The sequence below is a fragment of the Manacus candei genome, unplaced genomic scaffold (genome assembly GCF_025592945.1).
Source record: "Manacus candei isolate 608988 ecotype Guabito, Panama unplaced genomic scaffold, ASM2559294v1 h1tg000126l, whole genome shotgun sequence".
Taxonomy (NCBI): Eukaryota; Metazoa; Chordata; class Aves; order Passeriformes; family Pipridae; genus Manacus; species Manacus candei.
In genome coordinates, this window is record NW_026138174.1 from 1,114,533 (window position 1) to 1,136,090 (window position 21,558).

General features: G+C 42.4%; 1 protein-coding gene across 7 annotated transcripts in view; it reads left to right on the forward strand.

The window, feature by feature from the left end:
- The window catches only part of HSF2BP (heat shock transcription factor 2 binding protein), a 30,212-nt gene extending 14,258 nt beyond the window's left edge, over positions 1-15,954 (forward strand). For 3 of the 7 annotated variants that reach the window (XM_051770900.1, XM_051770901.1, XM_051770905.1), the window contains 4 exons: positions 558-696; positions 2,328-2,445; positions 6,523-6,626; positions 15,239-15,954. In XM_051770900.1, coding sequence (XP_051626860.1) covers positions 558-696; positions 2,328-2,445; positions 6,523-6,626; positions 15,239-15,447 — 570 coding nt within the window. In that variant the 3' untranslated portion in view covers positions 15,448-15,954. Of the gene's footprint in view, positions 1-557; positions 697-2,327; positions 2,446-6,522; positions 6,627-7,098; positions 7,177-8,700; positions 9,868-15,238 lie in introns of those variants that run through there. The other 4 variants (XM_051770902.1, XM_051770904.1, XM_051770906.1 and 1 more) reach the window with 4 other exon arrangements.
- The last annotated feature ends 5,604 nt before the right edge of the window (positions 15,955-21,558 follow it).

A 21,558-nucleotide genomic window follows, 5' to 3' on the forward strand; every position in this document is an offset into this window, starting at 1 on the left:
TGATGATTATCTTTCTCACGTGACATTGGTGGCTTGAATTCAACCTGTGACCCAAGAGAGACCTCCATTTCCCTTTTTAAAGCACTTCTGCCTTTCACTTCTTATCTTTTTCTCTGGGTACTTTGTTGGTTTTCTTAGGAATTTCATGTTAAGTCTCCATCTTCAGCTGGTTTTGACAAAAGCTGCTGTAATAGCTCATGTAAATGTGAAACACCTGGTGCAGCTACTGCAAGGCCAAGAGATATATTCTCACTTTTGAAAATAAGCTTTAATTCTGCTGGTTGATATATATTATTGCAAGTTTAGGAGGTAAATATGCAGTGCTTTAGTTTTATAAGTAAATGCACCATTGCATTTCCTATTTTCTTCTGATGTAATTGTTTCAAATTTAGGGGATCGAACATCATTTAGTTTGATAAAAATACCTGGTATTTTTTGTCATTTTTTTGAGTAACTGGATGTGTTAATAATTTGGAAGATGGCCCGATTTTACTGTAGCATCTAATAATTACAGTTGCTGTAGTGTGTGTAACCTTTTTTCTCCCCCGTGCTTGCAGAGTAAAGCAGGAAAGTTTTTCACAATCACTGCCCAGACCATGGAGAGCTTTGTGAAGTCATTAAGTGAAGACATGAAACAGCAGGATTTGGATTCTGATGAAAATCAGTTTGTATTAGCCTTGGCAGGGATTGTGACAAGTAAGTTCATGTTATCCCTCAGAACAGCAATCCACGTGTACTGGGAATCTATATTGCCTCAAAGAAGCTGCCGTAAATAGAGCTTTTCAAAGTGAAGTATTTAGTCAGTGTTCTTTTAGAGTTCTAGCAGGTTTTGTTACTGCCACTTCTGTGAGGCTCTGTGCTGTCTGTGACGTTGTTAAGGATTAGGTGGGTAAGAGCCATTGAGTTCTGAAATTACCTAATACATCTGTTTAATCAGGAGTGAAACAAGGACCATTCTGCTGGTCTTGCATGCTCACCTTTGTTTGTAAATGTCAAGCAATTTGCTTTCTGAATTGCCAGTAATGCCAACACCCTCAAGATGTATGGATTGCAGATGATGTGAGTAGATCAGCCCCAGCTTAAGGTATGGACTAAGTATTTTGAAACTGCTTAAATATTTTGTTGCTGTCAGATGGACCATACCTTTGCTGTCCTGAGAAAAGTAAAAGGTAATAAACCTGACTTTTGTGCGAAGTATTTGTTTTTAGGGCCAGAAAATAAGTAGAAAGCCACAAATCTGTCACAGTATGACGCCCCTTGGCTTGGAAGGCTGTGAGAAATAGGGTTGATGCATCATCTGCATTTTTGTGGAACTGTGTAACCATCGAAATGCCACTGATGGCATGATGCAAGATAGATGAAGCTGTGGTTATTTATACAAATAAGTGAATCTTGCACGAATAACTTTTCTGAATGTGTGATTTTTAGCTGTTGCAGTGCCATTAAAGATTGTGATAAAATCAATATGTGATGCATTATGCCACTGTACCGAGGAGGAATCCAATTCTCTCAAACTGCTTCACTGGGGGGAGAAAAAAAATGAATAGCAAAAGTAAAGTCTGAAAAAAGAAAGTGTTTAAAGGCTGAGTGGGAGAGAGGTGGGGAGGGGAAATTTGGGTTCTATCTGAGGAGGAATCAGGAACAGGAACCTGTTTAATCTGCTGTACCAGGTACCTGGTTACCAGGTTCTGTCACTAGTTACTCACACTTCTGCTCCATGGTTTTGGAGGAGGTTTGGCCAATTGCACAGCGCGAAGGAGCTCGGGCTGCTGGAAGACACCTCTTGCACATAAGGATGCCCTAAAGTATGGGGCAGGTGTAAGGGAAAAATACCAATGGCAAGTCTGCTTTGGAGCAGTAGTTGGAAATAATTTTGTTTTCTGGTTTGTGCTAGAATAATGCCACAATTGCAGAGAGGTGGGAAAAGAGCTTTGGTTGTGTAATGTGCCGAGGATATTGAATCGAGCAATTGTAAAACAATCTGCAATCTCGTTTCTTTGAAGTGGAACCTGTAATGGTCAGCTTTGCTTCAGTTCCACGTTATTTGCAGGTGAATAGAGCCTTTTGTTTCATAATTCCCTGTGTTGCTATTAGGACACTGGCCATTCTGAATAAATGTTTTAATTACCAAAGTAGAATTAGGAAGGAGCTCTACCGGTGTAACTTGCCGCTTCAGTATTTGCTATACATGTGAACGTAGTTTGAAGTTTACATAAATGCCATAGTTCATTCCTCACAGCAGCATATCTTTTTAGCAGTCCTGATAATTATCATAAACCTTTGTTTGAAACGTGGTTTTTATGGTGCTGTTTTGTGCTCTCTCACAGATGTGGCCGCGCTGGCGTGTGGCCGTGAGTTCTTGGTTAGCTCAAGTCAGGAATTACTGGACACGATGATGCACCTCCTGGGAGACATGAAGCCAGGACTCTGTAACAAATTTAAAGTGTATGATGACTTCTTGTTTTTCCCTTTCAAGTGAAATGCATTATCTTGCAGTGTAGGTCACAGTGATTACAGTAGTTTTCCCACTTTCCCATCATTCCCTTCCTGGAGAGGAAACATAATTTTTGGAAGCTCTTTTCCTGGTAGCATTCCTTGCAGCTATACTAGGGTTGGCTACAAGGCTTTATCCAGTTTTTTTGTCTCTTTGGAAGTTTCTTAAACACCGTAATATTGTAAAGATGAGCGGGGATGCCCCTTCTACCTTGGGAGGGGGTCGTGAGTTGAGTGTCAGATAAAGAAGATGTGAATTTGAAAACAGAATATGTGGGAAATGTGGACTCAGATTTGTTCCCTTCCAGTATGAAGACTGTAAAATGCCACATCTGCTTTGTGAAGAAAGTGAGTTATGAATCTGCTAAGAGCAAAAATAAAATTATTTTAGGCTACTCAGTAGCCAGACTCACCACACCTTTTAGTTTGTAAGGGTTACAAACTAAAGTTTGTTAAAAGTTAGATAATTCCTTTTAAAGGGGCCTCATGATACAGCATTAAAGGCAAGGCTGTGTAACACAGTTCGGATCCTGGAAAGTAGTTTTCAGCTGGTGAAGAGATTAAATAAATTACTTTCTTTGCCTTTTCCACAGACATGTTACAAGCTGAGGGTATATGGCCTTGACTGAGCAAATTACCTTGGCTTAATGAGTGGCTCATCTGCTAAACTGTGGGCACTGGTCCTGTACACCTAGTTCATTTGGTCAGGAAGGTGGTTTAAGCCACTGTGATGTTTTTTCATAAATGAGGCACACACACACACACACACACACACACATGCACAAACAATTCATACCCCAGCCAGCTGTCACAGCTCTGCTGACAAACAGCAGCCACAGTAACCTGACCACGTCCTTGCACACATTTAGGCAGGTTGTATGGGATAGGCACGGAATCAGGCTCAGTCTTCACTCTGGAGAGGTTTTATCTGGCCTAACCCCAGCTATCAGAAAGGGAGATGTCAAACATCTGCTGACTGCCTGGGCTTCTTCCCACAGTCAGTGGAAGGAGATGGTGCTGTCAGGTGATTGCTCATGTGGGGGGGGGCAACCTCCAAGTTGCCCTCTGGAGGTGTTTGTCTTTCCCTTTTGGGTATTGAGGGGAAAGCTGAACAGCCTGTGCTGTAGGTAGTGGCTTGATCAGTTAATTGCTGTGTTTCCCAAGTGTTGGGCTTGAAGGTCAACAGTAGGTGTTGGGTTTTTTTTAAGCCTCAATGGAAATATTTGTATGAGAACCTCCACTTAAGAAAGAAAAGGTAATTTGTGTAAAATGAAACAGAAGAAAGCAAACAATAAACCATCCATGAAAAGAGAACCTATACTGTTTCAGAACCTGTAAATTAAAAAAAAAAGGACTTTGAGAGAAGGGAAAGTATTCCTACACACACTCACAAACACACACTCAATTTCAAGTGAATATGTGCATATGGGTCCAGTTAAACTATTCTTTATCATTTCAGTTTGTATTAATGTAATTGGATGATGTAATTGGATTTTGAGGTCCTTTCTTTTGAATTTATGTTTTGGGTTGGTTTTAATTATATTTCAAAATCTGCCTGCCTTGCAGAAGAATTACACATGGTGATATAAACTTGGCTGCCATACAGCACTGCTGGTAAAATATACATAACATAAACAATCCTGTGAGGGATTCAGCAGGGACCAGGGATTCAACACAGGCCAGATTCTTAGGCTAACAAATGGAGGGAAGCTTGGAAAAGAGGTTGCACAAGGTAGTTGATAAATGAGAAATGTTAAGCATATGTTACAATAGCTTGAATTCAGTGCAGTGATAAAGTTTTCTGATATTCCACGGAACTAACATTTTCTTTTCTTGCTCTGAACTTGTCATGTGATAAGAAAATTGCTGTATTCTAACATTAGAGCAAATGCCAGAAAGGATGTTTCTTCATGGCCTTGTCATTGAACAAGGGAGCCTAATTTGCTCAAATCTTTTGGTGCAAAATGTTTCCTCTGTGTTTGCCTTTCATGTCCATGATCAGGTTCCTTTTTTTCCATGAGCTCCCTGTGTGTCTTGTCACTATTCAGTTCTAAAAACCTGTTACTAACACTGGATTTGTTTTCTTGTCCTTTTGGGGAGTTTTACAATCTCCCAGCCCAGCAAAGAAGGGTTTGGGGAATTGGTTGATTTGTTTTTAAATTGCTCTCTGCCTCTGAGTTTCTTTAGCTGCTTATTAACCTTAATCTACATTTTCATAAGCAGATATGTCAGTAGAACTCCCTTTTCTCCCTACCATAAGGAACATAAGGCAGGACAAAATGAAGGACAGTTGTGAGATAAGGATGTGATAATTACCAGAAATTGTAGTGCAATTTCTAAATTATGTGAAGATGGACTCTGGAATTATCATAAATAATGTTTACACATACACTTATATACATATACACACAGACAGGCACATTTTTAAAACTACACCTCACAGCTGAAAATGTTCATTATTTTGGAAATGCAATGTATTTTTCTCAAAAACACCATGGTGTTACATGGCAGGACATCACCTTGTAATTTAATCAGTTAAAGAGAATATTTGGCTTATTATTTTAAAGGATATGGTTTGCCTCTGCTTAGTTTTGAGGTTTTACAATTGTTTTCTAGCTTTTATTTTAAAAAAATGTTTTTCATTGCTGTGTGACAAATCAGGGGAAACTGTGACTCTAATTCTACACACAGTAGTATCAGAGCAAGCTGATAAAGAGGAATTCTCTTATGTAGTTCTAGCAATCCTGTGTTTTTCTTGTACAAATATATAAATTAAAAAAATACATGGAGAACCTATGATTTATTCCAAAACTGCCATGATATCCATTGTAGTCGTATGGAATAAATACATCCAAGGCATCAACATGAGTGCTGGGACTGGAATCTCATGGGTGTCCTTGCCTTTCTGAAATAGCAGGGGTGTGAAAGACTTCAGGTTTTCTTCTCATTGCTGTAGGGTTTGGTCAACATTTGTAAATGTTAGTCACGTAATTATTCATTGCTATAATTAAATAGTTAAGAACATTTAACTTTGCTTATGTAGCTGTTGAAAGTAGCCAGAAGAAATATGTACTTTGGTAGATATTAGCACGTTTTATGTACTAATCCCATGTATTAGACAGACAAGAAGGGGCTTTAGCTGTGCTTTTATAGATTTTAAAGAAAGGATTGACAGATACAGTAGTACAAGATGTTAATTAAATTTGGCTTGCCTAAATAGGAAGATTATGAAGTGCATGATTAAGGCACCCTCCATGTTAAAAAAAAAACCCAAACCAGAAAGTATTGTTCATCCCATAATTATGTGTGTCGGGTTTGCTTCAATAAGCACTTTTGCAATAATTATTGCCAAAAATACTTACTAAAATGTGCAGGTACTAGAGATGAAGGTGGTATAAAGGGCCTGGAAATGCTTCTATGTTGTGCCCAGGAGAGTGTGTTTGATTAGGTATGCTATTAGATATTAATATGCTACTGCACTGGCTTGTGAGGTGGGTTATGTCATCTCCCAACACTCCAAAACCTCAGCTCTTCCCTGGAAAACCACCACCAGTCCCTTTTGTCTGCACAAAGCAAACAAGTGACACAAAAACACAAACACAGCAGTACCTTTTTGCGTCACTTTATTTCTAACTGCAAATGTCAGACAGATTAAGGGTGAAAGACCTTCTCAAGAAATGTTAACATTGCCATTATAAGATACTGGTTTATTGAGCATTTCCAGTCTGCCTGCTTGTAGGGAGTTATGACTGTGCTCCTTTGTCAGGGCTTGTGTTCTGGAAGCCAAGAGCTGCAGGGGCTGTGTGAAAAGCATATTTTTCCATGTGTTTGGAATACATGATTTAGCAGTAGAAACAGTAGAAACAAGCACAACATTGCTTATATATGATTTGAAACTTTTCTCCTTTACCAAAATATAAATTATTAGCACGGGCTTCTGCATCAGTACGTGCCTGACACAAGTGGCAAAAAATGCTAAAACATGCAAAGAAATCAAAGGCCCTCACATCTTTTTTCTTTCAATTCTAGGCTAATGCTAATGTCACTTTACAATGTGAGCATCAACTTGAAAGGCTTGAAGTACATCAGTGAAAGTCCAGGTTTTATTCCCTTGCTTTGGTGGCTGTTGAATGGTAAGTTGCTCTAAAAACCTTTTGAATTGTGGCTTTCTGGGTTTCGTAGAGTTGCAATAGGTGTTGCAAATAACAAACCAGAAATTTATGTCTGTAACCTGATTAGCTTGTGACAGATTAAAAGTAAACAAAAAGGGCAAATAGCTGGAGGGAGGTGTGCACTTCCCACAAAACTTTTGGCATTGTATGTAACATTCCATTAATATAAAATTTGTGGGTGGTAGAATTAAAAAATAGGGAATGGAGAAATTTGATGAAGTGGATTAAAAAAAAAGCCACCTGTATCTTCACATACCAACTTTGAAATGAACCCTGAGGGGAAACAACGTATCAGTCCACTAGCATTTAACAAAGGAAAATGTACACGTTTTGGGGAAAGAAACCAACTCTGTAATTACACTGACCCATTGCAAAAGTGACCCTTTTGGAGCTGAGGAGAGGCCCTGTGCTCTCATAGGATTTGGGTTTGCAGGGCTTGAGTGCTATTCCCAACTGTCTTTGGCCAGTGCAGGACTTGAAGGACATCAAGGACTCGTGTTGCCTCTGTTAGGTACGTGAGTGACATCCAGGCTCTGCTCTTTGGGAGGCTGGAAATCCCTGAGCAGGAGCCAGCAGAGACTGACGTTGCCAGTGTGTGCACAGCTCATGAGGGACAGCAAGGACAGCAGTGAGGACAGAGCTGTGACCCTCTCCTGCCTAGGAACAGCTGCTGGAGTTGCTCTGTCTTGACTTTCTCAGGTTTTTGTGGGAAGATTTTGGTGTGCAGTTCGTAGGGCTGGGGAGGTTAATTGTCTCTCTGTGCTGCAATGCAAAACCCTGCTAAAATCCAACTGGTAAAATACTAACAGCAGCTGGAGTGAGAGGGGCTGCTTCTGCTTTTTGAAGAAATTATTTTGATACTGAAGCTTTGGTTTGGGTTGGTAAAGTGGAAGGTACTTGTACTGCTCACAGTTCCCATAACTATTTTACAGAAAATGTAGCTACTCATGCTTTTCATCAAATAATTTCCTGCTGTGGAATGCCACAGGCTCTCTCTTCTGAGGTCTCAGGAAATTAAGTAATCCTTGTAAGGGAAAACACCAGCTCTATAGAATTTTTAAATATATTTTGAGAAAAATTATATCCTCGGAGAACATCAAATATGTCGTCCTTTGTTCAGCTGTGCTTAGAAATTTAACATAAGTTAGTCCAGGTTTTCCTTTTACTTCATGTTGGCTAATATATTCATAAGCTGTTCTGTCAAAAAATACCAATCCAAAACACCCTCCAGAATCCTGTCTGAGTTCCTAAAGATGCCCTTCTAAATGTTGTGATGAAACGAGATAATCATTTGATGCAGTCAGTTGTCTGAAAAGGGCTCTTAGGTCACACAAGAGGATGAAAATTGGGGCACAGTTGTAATTAATTTGCAGCTCCTAATGCAAATAAGAAATGGAAAGGCTTCTCTGCAATTTGGAAGTGTTAATTAGGTGTGGCTGGGTTGTAGAAAGGAAAGACAGGCATGGCTTATTCCTTCACTTTCTGATAATAAAGTTCTCCAGTTACAACAAAAGAGGGAGATTCTCAGATAAGCCACTTCTGCTGGTTCAGATTCCTGACTTTGGAGGAAGTCTGTTTACTGTCAAGGGAGAGAGAGGTGATTAGTCAGTATATCAGATAAGAGGTCAGGTCCAAGACCCAGCCTTGTTCCCATCGTTTTGCATGGGATCTCCGTAGCTTTCTCTAGGATTAATCTGTTTCTGAATGTTTCAACTTGCAAAATTCAGTAACTTCCTCCCAGTCTTGTTTCCCTGGCCAGCATCTTCAGCCTCTGCTGACCATGATTCAGCTTATAAACACCTGGAGCTGTCAGAGCATAAGATCTTGTTTTTTCCACGCAGGAGCAGAGCTCTACACTGTGCTGGCAGAGTATCCTGTACATGCTGCCTGCCTGCAGGAAGCTTCTTCAAAGAGTGTTTTGATTAAGGCTTATGAGATGACTCAGCTTTCCACAGTTTTGTACGCTTTTATCAGCATTCCCACTAAGAGAGGCCCCAGAAATCATCCTTTGCTTAATTTTTTTTTTCATTTCCAGAGAATCATCCTGTTTGCTTTTCCATCATCGGTCTACAAGTGTCTGTGACCTCAGCAGATACATCAGACCCATTTTTCTCCCATTGCCTTGTACGCAGCTGATAAATCCCTCAAATTCCTTCTTGGAATTCTCAGACTGCCCATCCTTGTCCCCCCAAGAAGAATGTCCTTCCCACTGAGCTTAGAGAGCAAATAATTGACTCGATATTCTTTATTTCCCCTTGTTGTGTCTGAAGCAAAGAGGGATTTGATTCAAGTTGTCTTGCAGGCTTTTTGAAGAGACAGAGACATGCCTTGACGTTGAATACATGGACTGAAGAGAAAGGAAGAAAAAAATCTAATGAAGGCTTCTAGTGGAGTAAGAATGTGAACAGCAAACTGTCCTACTGTCTTTGGAAAATGTGGATGAGCTGGCTTCATGTTCACTAACAAGAACTCTTAATAGCTCTTTCTGCTGGAGGCTGTACTGATCACAGGAGAAAACCAAATGTTTTGCACACTTTTTGAAGGTAATGCAGATCTCTGTAGTTTTAGCACTTTATGAAGTGGGCTATCTTTTTCTTCTGTTTTTTTCTGCCTTTTAAAAACTGTCTAAAAGATGGGCACCCTTTAATAAGCAACACTGATCACTGAAGAATATCCTCTATGTAGGTATCAGCTATGACTCCTTACATCTTCCCAGCCTGGTGCCAGCATAAAACACATGAATGATGACTCAGATTTCTGTCCATGGAGCAGCTTGTGGCATCAACAGAGTTCTCTTTTCGTGGAGCACCATTTGTTTGCAGAGCAGCTGCTCCCATCTTGGAGAAAACAGGCAGCTTTAGTTTCCTCCATCAGCTGCTGTCCCTGTGTTGATGTCTTGACTGAAGGTTTCACATAACTTTCAGATTTAAAGAAGCCCCATTCTCGGCAGCAGAAAAAGAAGCTTTATCATTTTGGGTAGAAATCCACCTGGGATTTGTCAGGGTTTTTTTCTGGTGCTTTCCATCTATAGATGCAATAAGACTTCTGTCCTGTAATTCCCAAAGAGGTAGACTGGGACTTTGCCAAGGATCTTTTGAAGAAGAAGAAGACACAGTCAGCTCACGTATTAATAATAAAGACCAGATTTTTCATTTGTGATCATGCAGAACATCTACCAATAAATGAGTGCTGGAGAAAAGGAGTCTAGGCTCTTCTCTACTTTGTTCATTTGGGTGCAGTTTTTTGTTAGTTGTATTTTTTTAATTGTTGTGCATCTTTATTTTGTTTTCTTTTCCCCACTTTCCTTTTCCTTGAATGCAGTTTAAAAAATCTTCAGATACGTGAGAAAGTGTGGAATTCAGAGTCACTATGTCGGTGACATTTCTGGTCTATAGCTGGGAAATTGCTCCAGGTACTTCATTAAACAGAAGACAAAAAGAGATGTATGACTAATTTTAGATCTTGCCCTTGAGTTTCCTCCACCACAGTTCCACATGGAAATCTAACCTTGTTTATCCAAATTCCTTGCAAATGATGGTCTCTATTATAAATGCTTGTATGAAGCACATTCTCATTTTGCTGCCTGCACCCTTCAATATTTGCTTTTCATGACTAACCCTGGAGGCTTCTAATGCCTTGCTCTTCTGCCTGAATTCATTATGGTTGTGAGAGTTTTTGAAAATTCGGGTTATTTTCATGGCAGCATGTTATTTAAAAGACATCTGGACAAACAGAACCCTCATATTTATAAACTGATGTCTGTATTAAAACAAATTTTCCTTCATAAATCAAAACCTCAGGTTTCCAGTCTTTCAAGTGCTCAACACTCTCATACCCTTCGGACTATGCAATGAATCTTAAGAAGGGGATTGCCTTCTTGCCCTTTAAATCACATCCCTTTTTGTAAATGTGAAGATGTCAGCTCTGACGCAGGAAGGCCCCGAGCCACAGTGAGCTGAGAGGCTGGAGGAGAGGCCAGGGGGAGTCTTGCTGAATGCTTGTCCTTTTCCATACTCAGCTACTTGCCTGGATGGAACTCCAGCTGGGTGCAGCGTGGCTGTCCTTACAGGAGAGTGGGGAATTCTTGTTAGCTGAGCTCCACGTGAGAGCAGGCACCTGGCCAGGGAGGAGACTGAAGGAAACCCAGCTGTCACACAGGAGCTGGGGCAAATATTTTGCAGAGAGAAAGGGCATTTGTGTCTGTAGGAATCGCAGCAGCAAAGCTCAGTCTGTTATTTTTCTGCCACGTTTCAGCCTGTTATTTTTCTCCCTGCTCCTTCCCCACAGAGCATCTTTACTGCAACATTTCTTATCTCTTCAGACCTATCAGCAGTACAAAAATGCCTGGGAAACTCTCTGCTGCTGCAGGTGCTGCTTCAGCATTGGCAAAGCAAAGGGATCTCACCTGGGGGAAGCTGTGGCCCTGGCTGTCTGTGTTAGATATATTCTGTGAACACAGATAAGTGTGACAGGCTCATAAAAAAGAAAGGCTGAATGGCAGATCCCCCCTTCCTGCTGGAATCAGACAGTAAATGAGTTGAATGACACCTACAGCAGTGGTGGGAAGCTTTTGAAATTGTAAAATCACAGAATGGTTTGAATTGGAAGGGACCTTAACATCCAGTTCCAACCCCCCTCCTATGGGCAGGGACGCCTTCCACCTACACCAGGTTGCTCAGAGCCCCATCCAGCCTGGCTTTGAGCACTTCTAGAGATGGGGCAGCCACAACTTCTCTGGGCAAACTGTGCCAGTGCCTTACAACACACACAAAGAATTTCTTCCTAATATTAAATCTAACCCTACCCTCTTCCAGTTTAAAGCCATTGCCCCTTGTCCTATCACTACATGCCCTTGTACAAGGTCCTTGTCCAGCTCTCTTGTAGCCCCTTTAGGTGCTGGAAGGGGCTCTAAGGTCTCCACAGAGCCTTCTCTTCTCCAGGTTCAACAGCTCCAGCTCAGCCTGTCTTTATAGCAGAGGTGCTCCAGCCTTCTGATCATCTTTATGTCCCTACTCTGGTCTCACTTCAACAGGTCCACGTCCTCTTTATTTTGGGGATCCCAGAGCTGGATGCAGCGCTGCAGATGGGGTCTCACGAGGACAGAGGACAGAGCAGAGGGGCAGAATCCCCCCTTCACCTGCTGCCCACACTGCTTTGGATGCAGCCCAGGACACCATTGGTTTCTGGGCTGCCGGTGCACATGCCTGGGGCATTTCCAGTCTCTCATCCACCAGCACCCCCAAGTCCTTTTCCTCGGGGCTGCTCTCAATCCATTCATCCCCCTGCTTGTATTTGTGCCTGGAATTGCCCTGACCCGTGTGCAGAACCTTGCACTTGGCCTTGTGAACTCCTCTGCTCTTGTGCACAGATATAGCTGTAAACAGCCTGCTGGCCATAAACCTTGCATTCAGGTGGCCAGGGAGTGGTGTGGCCACGTGTAAATTGAGTTCACACAGCTCAGAGGCAACTGTGGTTAAGCTGTTCAGCACTGATGTAATGCCATTACCTAAACCCTGCTGCGGGGAACGGTTCATCTGAGAGCTTGGCGCTAATGACAGATGTGACTAAAATCTGTCCACGCCATCGGGTACTTTTGTCAGTGAGTGACAGCCAGTGACATCAAAGGGTAGAGCTGGCAGGACGTCAGCAAACTCCAGCAGTTTCAACACCTTGGTAAAATTACATCAGCATCTTGTGGTGGTGGCAGGTTTGTGCTACGCTTGTGATCCCTGGCTGAGGCAAGCAGCTTGATTTCTCCCCCTCTTCCCCAGAAATAACGGCTGTAGTTTTGAAATTTTAACTGGAGATGCGTGTGCTGGTTGTTGGGAGGATGTGATGCAGTGATGTGATTACAGCTAAAAGGATTTTTTTTTTTTTGATCTTGTACAAACAAAATGTTACTCAGCTAGTGTAGAAATGACTAAATCTGGAAGCTATTGAGATAAATATAATGCTGAATAATGAAGATTCCTTGCATTTTCCTGAGTGCTCTGTAGACAGGGCTTTTAGAAAAAGTCCCTAATGATATTGGAGACAAACGAAAGGATTCTTTGGTTTGCTTTTTTTTTTTTTTTTAAAAATCCTCTTAGGAAACATGATTATCCGTAATAAGTAGTATTCTCAAAACCACATGTAATCCTAAGGGAGTGTATTTTAAGGCATATGTATTTATTTAACTGGGAACATCTCAGAATACATTCAAAACAATGGCAATCTGAGGTTAAATGTGTATTAAGTCATCCTCTGGTGCACGATCATTTCCTTCCTTTGCTGTGTGCCCACGTGCCTGATCTGTTCTTCATTTGAGTGACTCAAGCCATTGAGCTTCCCTGGCTGCTGCTGGAGGTTCTTCCTAGAACCTCTTTGCTCTTACTGGAAAATGTCCTTGCTTGTCAAGCTGGAAATCATTTCCTGATCTCCTACAAATCCTCACTTTTGTTGGCTCCCCTTCTAACGCTTCTTCCCTGATCAATTCTTTACTTTCTACAGTAACATCGATGCCTGTAACAGTATTAATAAAAAAGCTCTTTTCATCTTACATATATGAAGCTTCCCAGCAGTACTGCAAACCATTACAAGTATTAATGGCTTTATTTTGTGGAGGAATAATGTCACAAGGAGTAACATTGTAATGAACTACATAAATTTCACTCCCCAAAGCTTCTTTCTTCTGGGGCTTTAGTTTGTGGCTGCTATTTCTGGTGAATAAACATAGAATTCTAAGTACAGAAAAAGGGGGCAGGTGGTGTGTGCAGAGTTTGAACATTATATGTGGCAAAAAAATAGGCATTAAAAACTGAAAAAACTGTGACAGGTATGGAGACAAAAATGGAAGGAATGAGAGAATGAATTTGAGGCTTTTAGTCATATTTTGATTAGTTCAGAATAAGTCTGAAAGCCAAAACTTGCACCCAAGTGTTTTTTTAAAAGGATTCACTGAAGTGTTGCTGCCCAGAAAATTGGACATAAAGTGTTGCTGTCTCTGAGGCTGAGCTGCAGCATTTCTCCATGGGCTGTGGCTGCTTATCACTCAGAAAGTCACATCATGCTGGAGATGATGATGGAAAGAGACTCTTTGGAGCCTTCAGCCTGGGTGTCAGCAATAGGAGTGGCTGTACCATGGGTGTGCCCACTTCTGTGGGGTGTGCAGCACTAATCATTGGGGTTTTATTGATGGTTTTCCAAAAGAAAGCAGAATTCCTTTCTTAGGGGTTTGATTTTTTCCGTTTATGATGGAAAATGGAGGAAGAGAGAGAGAGTGCCTGGTTTGTGGGTGTAGATCAGATGTCACAATCTTTAATATTGTACTTCAGCCACGTGCTACTGGGAATTACTTAAAAATCCCCATCTTAGCAGTCATACTTAAAGCCATAGTCTTCTTCACTGTCCATCACATTCTGTTCTCTGCCCCCTGGGTGCTTTCAACCCTTGTGCTTTAATGAATAACTCTCCTCAGTCCTTTTTCAGGTCACCAGTGTTAGGTATTAAATAAGCCAGGAAAGGAAAGAACTCACCTCAGCCCAACAAATGCTTCCTTCACCCTCAGTGCAGAGTGGTTTATCACTGCACTGCATTTGTGCTCCTTCAGTGAGATTTTGGCCTCTCTGGTGATTTTGTGCACAAAGGGATCTGAATTAATTTTCTCAGTGTTTCTGCACAATGCTTTATCTAAAGCGTGCTGAAGACTAGGTATGCTAATGAAAAACACATTAAAAATGCAGGGCACATGGGGCAAATAACTACTTCAACCATAAAAATATATTAGGCATTTTCATTTGGAATACACAGAATAGAGAAGTCTTTCTCCCACGTGCTTTTGATAAAGCTGTAAACCACTAAATGCAAATGGACTGTTGTGAATGATTAAAATATAATGCTCCTAATGTTTCAGTTAATTAAAAATGCATCCTGTGTTCTTAGCAGTGGAGTTATTGCACGTCTTCCTGGCTTAAGTCAGTCAAAGGTCTTTGCTTGCATTCCTGAGCAGCAGTGCTTAGCTCCAGTACCCATTTCAGTTTTGTGTAGACTGAATTAAACACTTGGAAGGTTGATACATGGTTACTAAAAAGTTTTATGAAGATTAATATTTTATTGAGCTTTGAAGAAATCCGAAGGCTCGCAGAAAAAGGAATGAAAGAAAAGCCTGATGATTTACTGCAGATTTGATTCCTTGGTCTGTTTGTTTTTTAAGTTTGAATAATCATGGGATGTAGCTTGTTCTGCTCTTAAATTGGATTCCATCCAACAGTACATCCTGGGTACTGATTGGATAAATCCAAGTAGATAAATTCCCTGCTTTATAGTATTTTCAACATTTGAAAAACAAGGGAAAGGTTCCTGGTTATCTCTCCCTCCCAAACAGTGCTGAGCAGAGGCTGCTGAGAGAGGATCAAGATGTTGTTTTCAGGTTGCTCTCAGAGCCAACCAGCCAGCACCAAATGCCAGCTGGGAATTATGACCCTTGGGTTATTCCCTGTCCGCCTGGTGGGTCACGAGGAATGGCACTGTAGACCTTTAATGCTGCCTTTTTGGACTCCTAACAAACCCTGGATGTTTTTGTTTCCTGCTTTTAGACCCGGACACAGAAGTTTGCCTTCATGCTCTGAGGCTCCTGCAGTCGGTGATCCTGGAGCCAGAAGTCTTGGCCAGGACAGCTCCCGAGATGAGGGATACTCTGCCATTCCAGCGCATCCTGGCCCTGTCAAAGAGCCGCAATGCAGATCTGCAAGCACTTGCAAAAGAACTACTTGAAGATCTTAAAATATTTGAGTACGAAGCGTAGAAGGGCTTTGTGACACCAACTGCTAACGTCTCTCCTATATTTTTGTGCTGCAAGAGTTGTTGGAGATGGGCTTGACTGAAAAAGAGACCACTGCCTGTAGTTCCTCTGACAAAATCCTTTTTGGAAATTAGGTAACCCAACTGAAATAACACTTGAGAAAACATGTTGGGTTTTAGCTGCCCAAATATAATCTTAGGGGATCTGGTAGAGATGGGACAGACTTAATTTCTTTGAGTAGGATTTTGTTGATAATGGGTTTCCAAAATGGTCTAGGTTATGTTGTCAATTTGCTGTCTGGAGGGAGTAAAAGAGTCTTCTCATTCACTGATAATACATAGTTTATGGCAGTGATAAAAATCCTTTTAGTCCATCCTGAAGAATTATTGTACTGGGAGGAAAACTTTGCTGCCTTTCATAACTCTTCTGTGTCAGAATGGACCCCACTTCCACTTTTATTGTTGTTATTTCTCACCTCTCTTTTGCTATTCTAATAAAAGAAAACTGAAATTCTGTAGCATGTAATGGATTCTGGTTTCAAAATTTGTATTCAGATCCACTCTTACCTACAAGTTGCCCAGGTCTGTGGCTGCCAGGCATGCTAGAAACTGAGCTGTTGTTTTTAGAAAAGTCCTGAGAAAGGAAATAAGTTGCTGTTGCCCATGGTAGTTGTGTTTTGAGAAGAGACTGAAATGAACTGCTGCTCTGTCGTGAGCAGCATCACTTCCTCTCTCAACTGTGGTGTTTGTTAGAGCTTCTGAGTAGAGCTTTCTTGCCTCAGGGGTAAAGGCAAACACTTGTGTACTTGGCATTGGTGGAATTCACAATTTTTTAAGAAAAAAATAGCATCCATTTCTGTGATGACAAAACCAGGACCAGTTAGGTGAGGCTGTTCAAGGGAACAGCAAATGAGAAGTGCAATGCTGAGGTAGCACCTTTTTCCACACTAAAGTTATTGCACCTCAGCTGGGAACAAATGTATTAACAAAATACAATGTGAAGTTCAAGTACATAGAAAACACTTAGGATTTAAATATTGTGACTGACAGACAGCTTTGGAGGAAGACCAATGTAAAATGTGTAAGTTAAAGTATAGGGCATCTCCCATTAGACTGTTTGCAGAATGATGAGTGTTCAGAGTTAGAAATGTAACAAATCAGCTTAAAATTACTTGGCTCAAATGCTACAGATGGTAGCAGTCTGATTTGGGGCTGTAAGATGAAGATTAAGATAGAGATCTCACACACATGAGCGGGTTGCTTGGGGTTCTGCCGTGTCTGATTAAACACTACATTGAACTTACCAAGTGCAGGTTTTTGGAAGGCTTTAAATCTTCTGTAAAGCATGATTTCTTTGGATTTGTTTTCTTATCTTGCTATCCTAGTTAATCCTCCTAGAGTTTAATCCTAAAGGGATCAAAATGATAATTGGTAATTTCCTGGAATATCAACTCATGAAAGTGTTCAATTTTAAGAAACACTGAAGGGCATCCACTTTCCATTTAATTGCTATCTGCTCACAAAGGTCTTTCATCAAACTTTTGGAAGCCAGTAAATAACAGAAAAAGAAAAAAGTAATTCTGTGAACAGAAGAGATGATGAAGCCTCGCGTCCTGTGGCCTTGAGATATTTCTTGAAAATTTCCCTGCCCTTCCCAACCTGAAACCAAGTCCACACAAGGGTCAGTGTGGATGGCCAGGTTAGTAAGCTGGGGTGATGGGCCACTGACAAATCCAATGTTATGAGAGGGACTGGCAGTGCAATTGCACCTCATTTCCATGTGAAACCAGGAAACAGAACCATCACGACTGTTCATTTTAATTGTGTGCCCACTGCATGGTCAGCACTTAAAGCTGTGCTGAAATAGGTGATTTCAGACACCACAGTTTTTCCCCAGCAAGCTGCTGAGGTCTGATGATGAGTCTTTCAGTGTCTCCCAGGTGAATTTATTTTCAGGTGTAGCTTGCCAGGACTTTTTCTTCAGAGTCAAACGATCCACTGACCTTGAGAAAGTCTTTTTTCTGTACCAAGTGTATCCTTATACAAGACTGATAAATAAGAAAAAGTTCACAATTAATGTTATAGTTTTTATTCTTTATGTGGGTTTATGGAAAAGAAAAAAGACAACATTTGGGGAGGACAACTTGTTATTACAAGGAAGCAAATTCATAATAGTTTTTGGGTTGGAGAAGAAAAGTGTCACTGGAGTCAAACTATGCTGAAGGTGAGTGGATAGAAGTCAGGGATAAGCCTTAATTAACCCTTAACATTTCAGAATGTTGAAATATCATCAAAGTGTCTCATATTTAAATGTTTTAGTGAAATAAGATGGATATTACTAGTGGCAGATTGTACCATGAGCCATTATCTTGTGTGCTGATAAGCTCAAGAAATCCCTGTTCAGAGGAGAAGAGTATTTAAAGGCTTAATTTGTCTTCATGTGGTTAGTGCTAGAAATTAGGCTGTTAAATAGCTGTGGATCTCCTTTGAATCTTCCTCTCCCCTGAAAGACATAATTTTTTTTGACAGGTTATGAATAAAAGAAAGTCTCTAGATACAGAAGCTCTGAAAACTCAGAGCATGTCAAAGCTTTATGTATGAAGTTGAACAATGGGTGGCACACAGGACACAATATGACACTACAAAGGGCTGCTGCAGTTAAAGACTGGTCAACACATGCAGTGTAAATCTCAGCTTTTACTTTGCTCCAGTCTGAAACTATGGACCATTAGGAAGTTTTACCCATTTGAAATCAAGATTTCAGCCTGTGCTTTGGGAAATACCGGCTTTGGAGTGTTGCTTTTTCTAGATCCTGTTGAAAAGTTGGGATTCTTCTGTGTAGTAATTGATTAACTGCATTACTATCTCATAGGAGTGAAGGGGGTTCACACTGGCAAAGCTCTGGTTTCAGTAGCTGTGTTCAAAGTCCAGAGTTAGTCTAGCATTACTGTTTCCTCTGTTGCACAATCTCAGACCTTCAGTGAAGGAGAAAACGTGAGTTTGGTGTTCCTTTGAGATTATCAGAGTTACTCCAGATTTATACCCATATAACTCTCATGCTGAGCTATCTCAAAAGATGAAAAATCTGTTTTGTAAACTCTTAGAAGAAAGGGTTTACTCACAGTTTTATCTGCATGATTAAAATTGACCTTGGCTCCTTTCAGTCTATATACAGAGCACTGAAATGATGTCCATGCTGATGCTCCTGGGAGGTACTGGCTCTTCACATTTGATGCTGGCAATAAATCAGATGCAAAAGGAAAATAAATTAGGATCCCCTAAACTTTTTTCCTGTAACTTAAGAAATTTAGCTATGTAGTGTTTTGCCCCACCAGTTCTTTGTGTGGTGTCTCAGGTCAATGTTTGGCCGGCTGAAAAGAAACTGGAAAAGCTCAGCAGAAGAAAGTAAGGCCCAGTGTGAAGGCAGAGCTCCCCCTGTGGCTCTGTGCCCTGTGCATGAGTGGCCTGGCATCTCCAAAGAGCACTGTGAGATTTTGGATGGGAACAGCAACCAGTTGCCCAGTTATGGTTGTTGAAGAGAGGGAAGTAAGTCCCTCTTAAGGAAAAATGGGAGGAATAATGGAAAGCGGTGGCGATTTGGTCCTGTGGCCACAAGTGAACTTTTCAGATGATTCAACTTCAGCTGGTTGCACCATTCAACTGCTCCTTTGAGTTATCACTTGCACTTGTGATATGCACTGATTAGCACAAATTGGACTTCAGAATTGATAAGATTTTACAAGTCTTGCAATATTGTATGATTCATCTCCCCTACAGCCTCCAGTCCTGCAAGGATGCAGGAGAAAGGAATTTTACTGGGAACCTCTGTTTCCTCTGTTACCCCTGCCCAAGGCTTGTACTACAAGTTAAGATATATGCAAAGCACAGCTGCCCCTTTTCTTTCTCTTCACAGCATCTCATTTGCAGCTCCATCTGGCCATGCCTGTGTTGTTCTGTAATTTTCCTGGTTTGTGTGCAGGAACTTCGGCAACTGCAGGTTGCTTCTCGTATACGTGAGCTACAAGTTACAGCTGATAAAAAGTCGTTAGAGAACTCCTGTGGTTAATACAGATTTTAACTTCTCCAGTGCTTTATGATGACCTTTACAACCTGTAACTTGCTCGGTCGGAAACCCTGAAAAGACTTTGACCAAACTGTAGTTACACGTGTAATTTATGGGACTATAATTTTTACTGTGGGCGCGACAGCAGTTAAAGCACTCCAAATGCCAGGTGCTGAGTTCTTCTGAATGCACATGGTTTTCACTTTCTGTGCTGTTGGGCTGCAGTCAGGAGAGGCAGCAATCCCTGAGGACAAGGCTGGTGTGAGCCTCAGCGTGGGGTGAGGTGTTGTGTGACCTGGAGGGGGGGTTCTGCCAGGTGGATGGAGCAGGTCAGGTCTGACTGAGCTGCCTAAGAAGCTTTCATGCCACCTGAGTCTTGCTTTGAACTGAGGCAGGAGAATGGGTTGGGTGTTGGGAGAGCAAGTGAGCTGCTTGAAGCTCTCTGCAGAGATAGTACCTCCTTGATTCTGTGGTTGTATCACCGCCAGGGTCAAATAAAGTGCAACAGCCACCCTGTACTAGCATAGAACAGGAAATGAAGAATGTAGAAAAAAAAGCCCAGTTCTTGGATCTGCACCCCTTCCTCCTGAGCAGGGTCTATGGTGTCCAGAATAAATTTCATAGGTTAACAGAATGGCTTGGGTTGGAAGGGACCTCAAAGATCATCTTGTTCCAAGCCCCTTACTATGGGTAGGGACACTTTCCACTAGACCAGGTTTCTCAGAACCCCATCCAGCCTGCTCTTGAACACTTCCAGAGACGGGGCAACCACAAGGGCATTTTGGCTTAGCCATGGTGTGTGTGAAAGCTGGTGAATGCAACCAGCCCCTGGCTGCTCAGCGGTGTGCTGCAGCATTACCAGAGGACATGCTGTTGTGGCTCCTGGTGTTTTCACAGCTGTTGTAGGGCTGGGTGGGGCCTTCAGTGCAGCACAAGGTCTTCAGGAGCACTTTTTCAGGCTGTAGGTTTCTGGTACCTGCTGGCTTGGGGAAGAGAGGATGGTGGGCGTCCAAAGCCCAGGGACAGTCAGGGCATCCTGATGGGGTGAGAAGTCCTCCAAGTCCCTGTGGTGGGAGTCTGGATCTGTGTCAGTACTCCAAGGCATGTGCCAGAACATTGGATTAGAGGAGGAAGAACGATGAGGTGATGCCATGGTGATGGCAAGGGAAGAGAGACATGGGGGCTGGGTCCCCAGGCCAGTCCAAGCAGGGAGCAGAGCTCTGGGGTGCTGAGGGCAGGCAGGACTGGGACCCCTCGAGGCAGTGCCTTTCCTACCCACAGGGCTGTGGAGCTCCCAGTGGGGCTTCCTGGCATGAGGAGTGCAGTGAATGGGGAAGGGACTGATTTTGGGTGGGTGGAAAGGCAGCTTCTGCTGAAAGGGGAGTTTCCACAGAACTGGTGGAGGGGGAGGGAGCCCCAGCAGGCTGGGCCTGGAGGGAGCTGTGGGATGACAGCAAGGAACTGTCACGTGTGCCTTCAAGGACCCACAGGACTTCACTCTGTCTTCTTCTGCCTCCTCAGCTGCTTTTAAACGTGACTGGGCTGGGCAGGTGCCCCAGGGCTGGGCTGAGCAGGTGCCAGACAGCTTTGGCACAGCAGGGGCAGCTCCTCCACACAGCTGATGATGGCACTGGGAGGAAACATCAGGGAGGTTTTCTGGCAAAAGGGCCGTGTCGTGTGTGGGCTGTCTGGAGCTTTTCAAGGCAAACATCTCTTGCTTCCACAGCATGAGTGGCCATGGAAGAGGGTTAGACAAGCCATAATCACCCAACAGAGCCCTGGGAAGCCCCAGCCAGCAGCCAGGCACTCCTGACCCCAGGCTGTGGCTGGCCCCTGCTGACTGAGAGTGGGCTGGGAGCCAGTGGTGAGAGGGAGTGAAGTCTCTGAGGATGTGACTGGAGGGCTGGGGACAGACATGGTTGGGATTTGGGCAGTGCTCAGCTGTGGGGCAGCATGTTTCTGCTCAGCTGGGGGGCACTGGGATACGTGGACCTGAATGAGTGTCCAGAGCTGCCTTACTTTGGAGGGATGACCAAAAGCACCAGGGCCTTG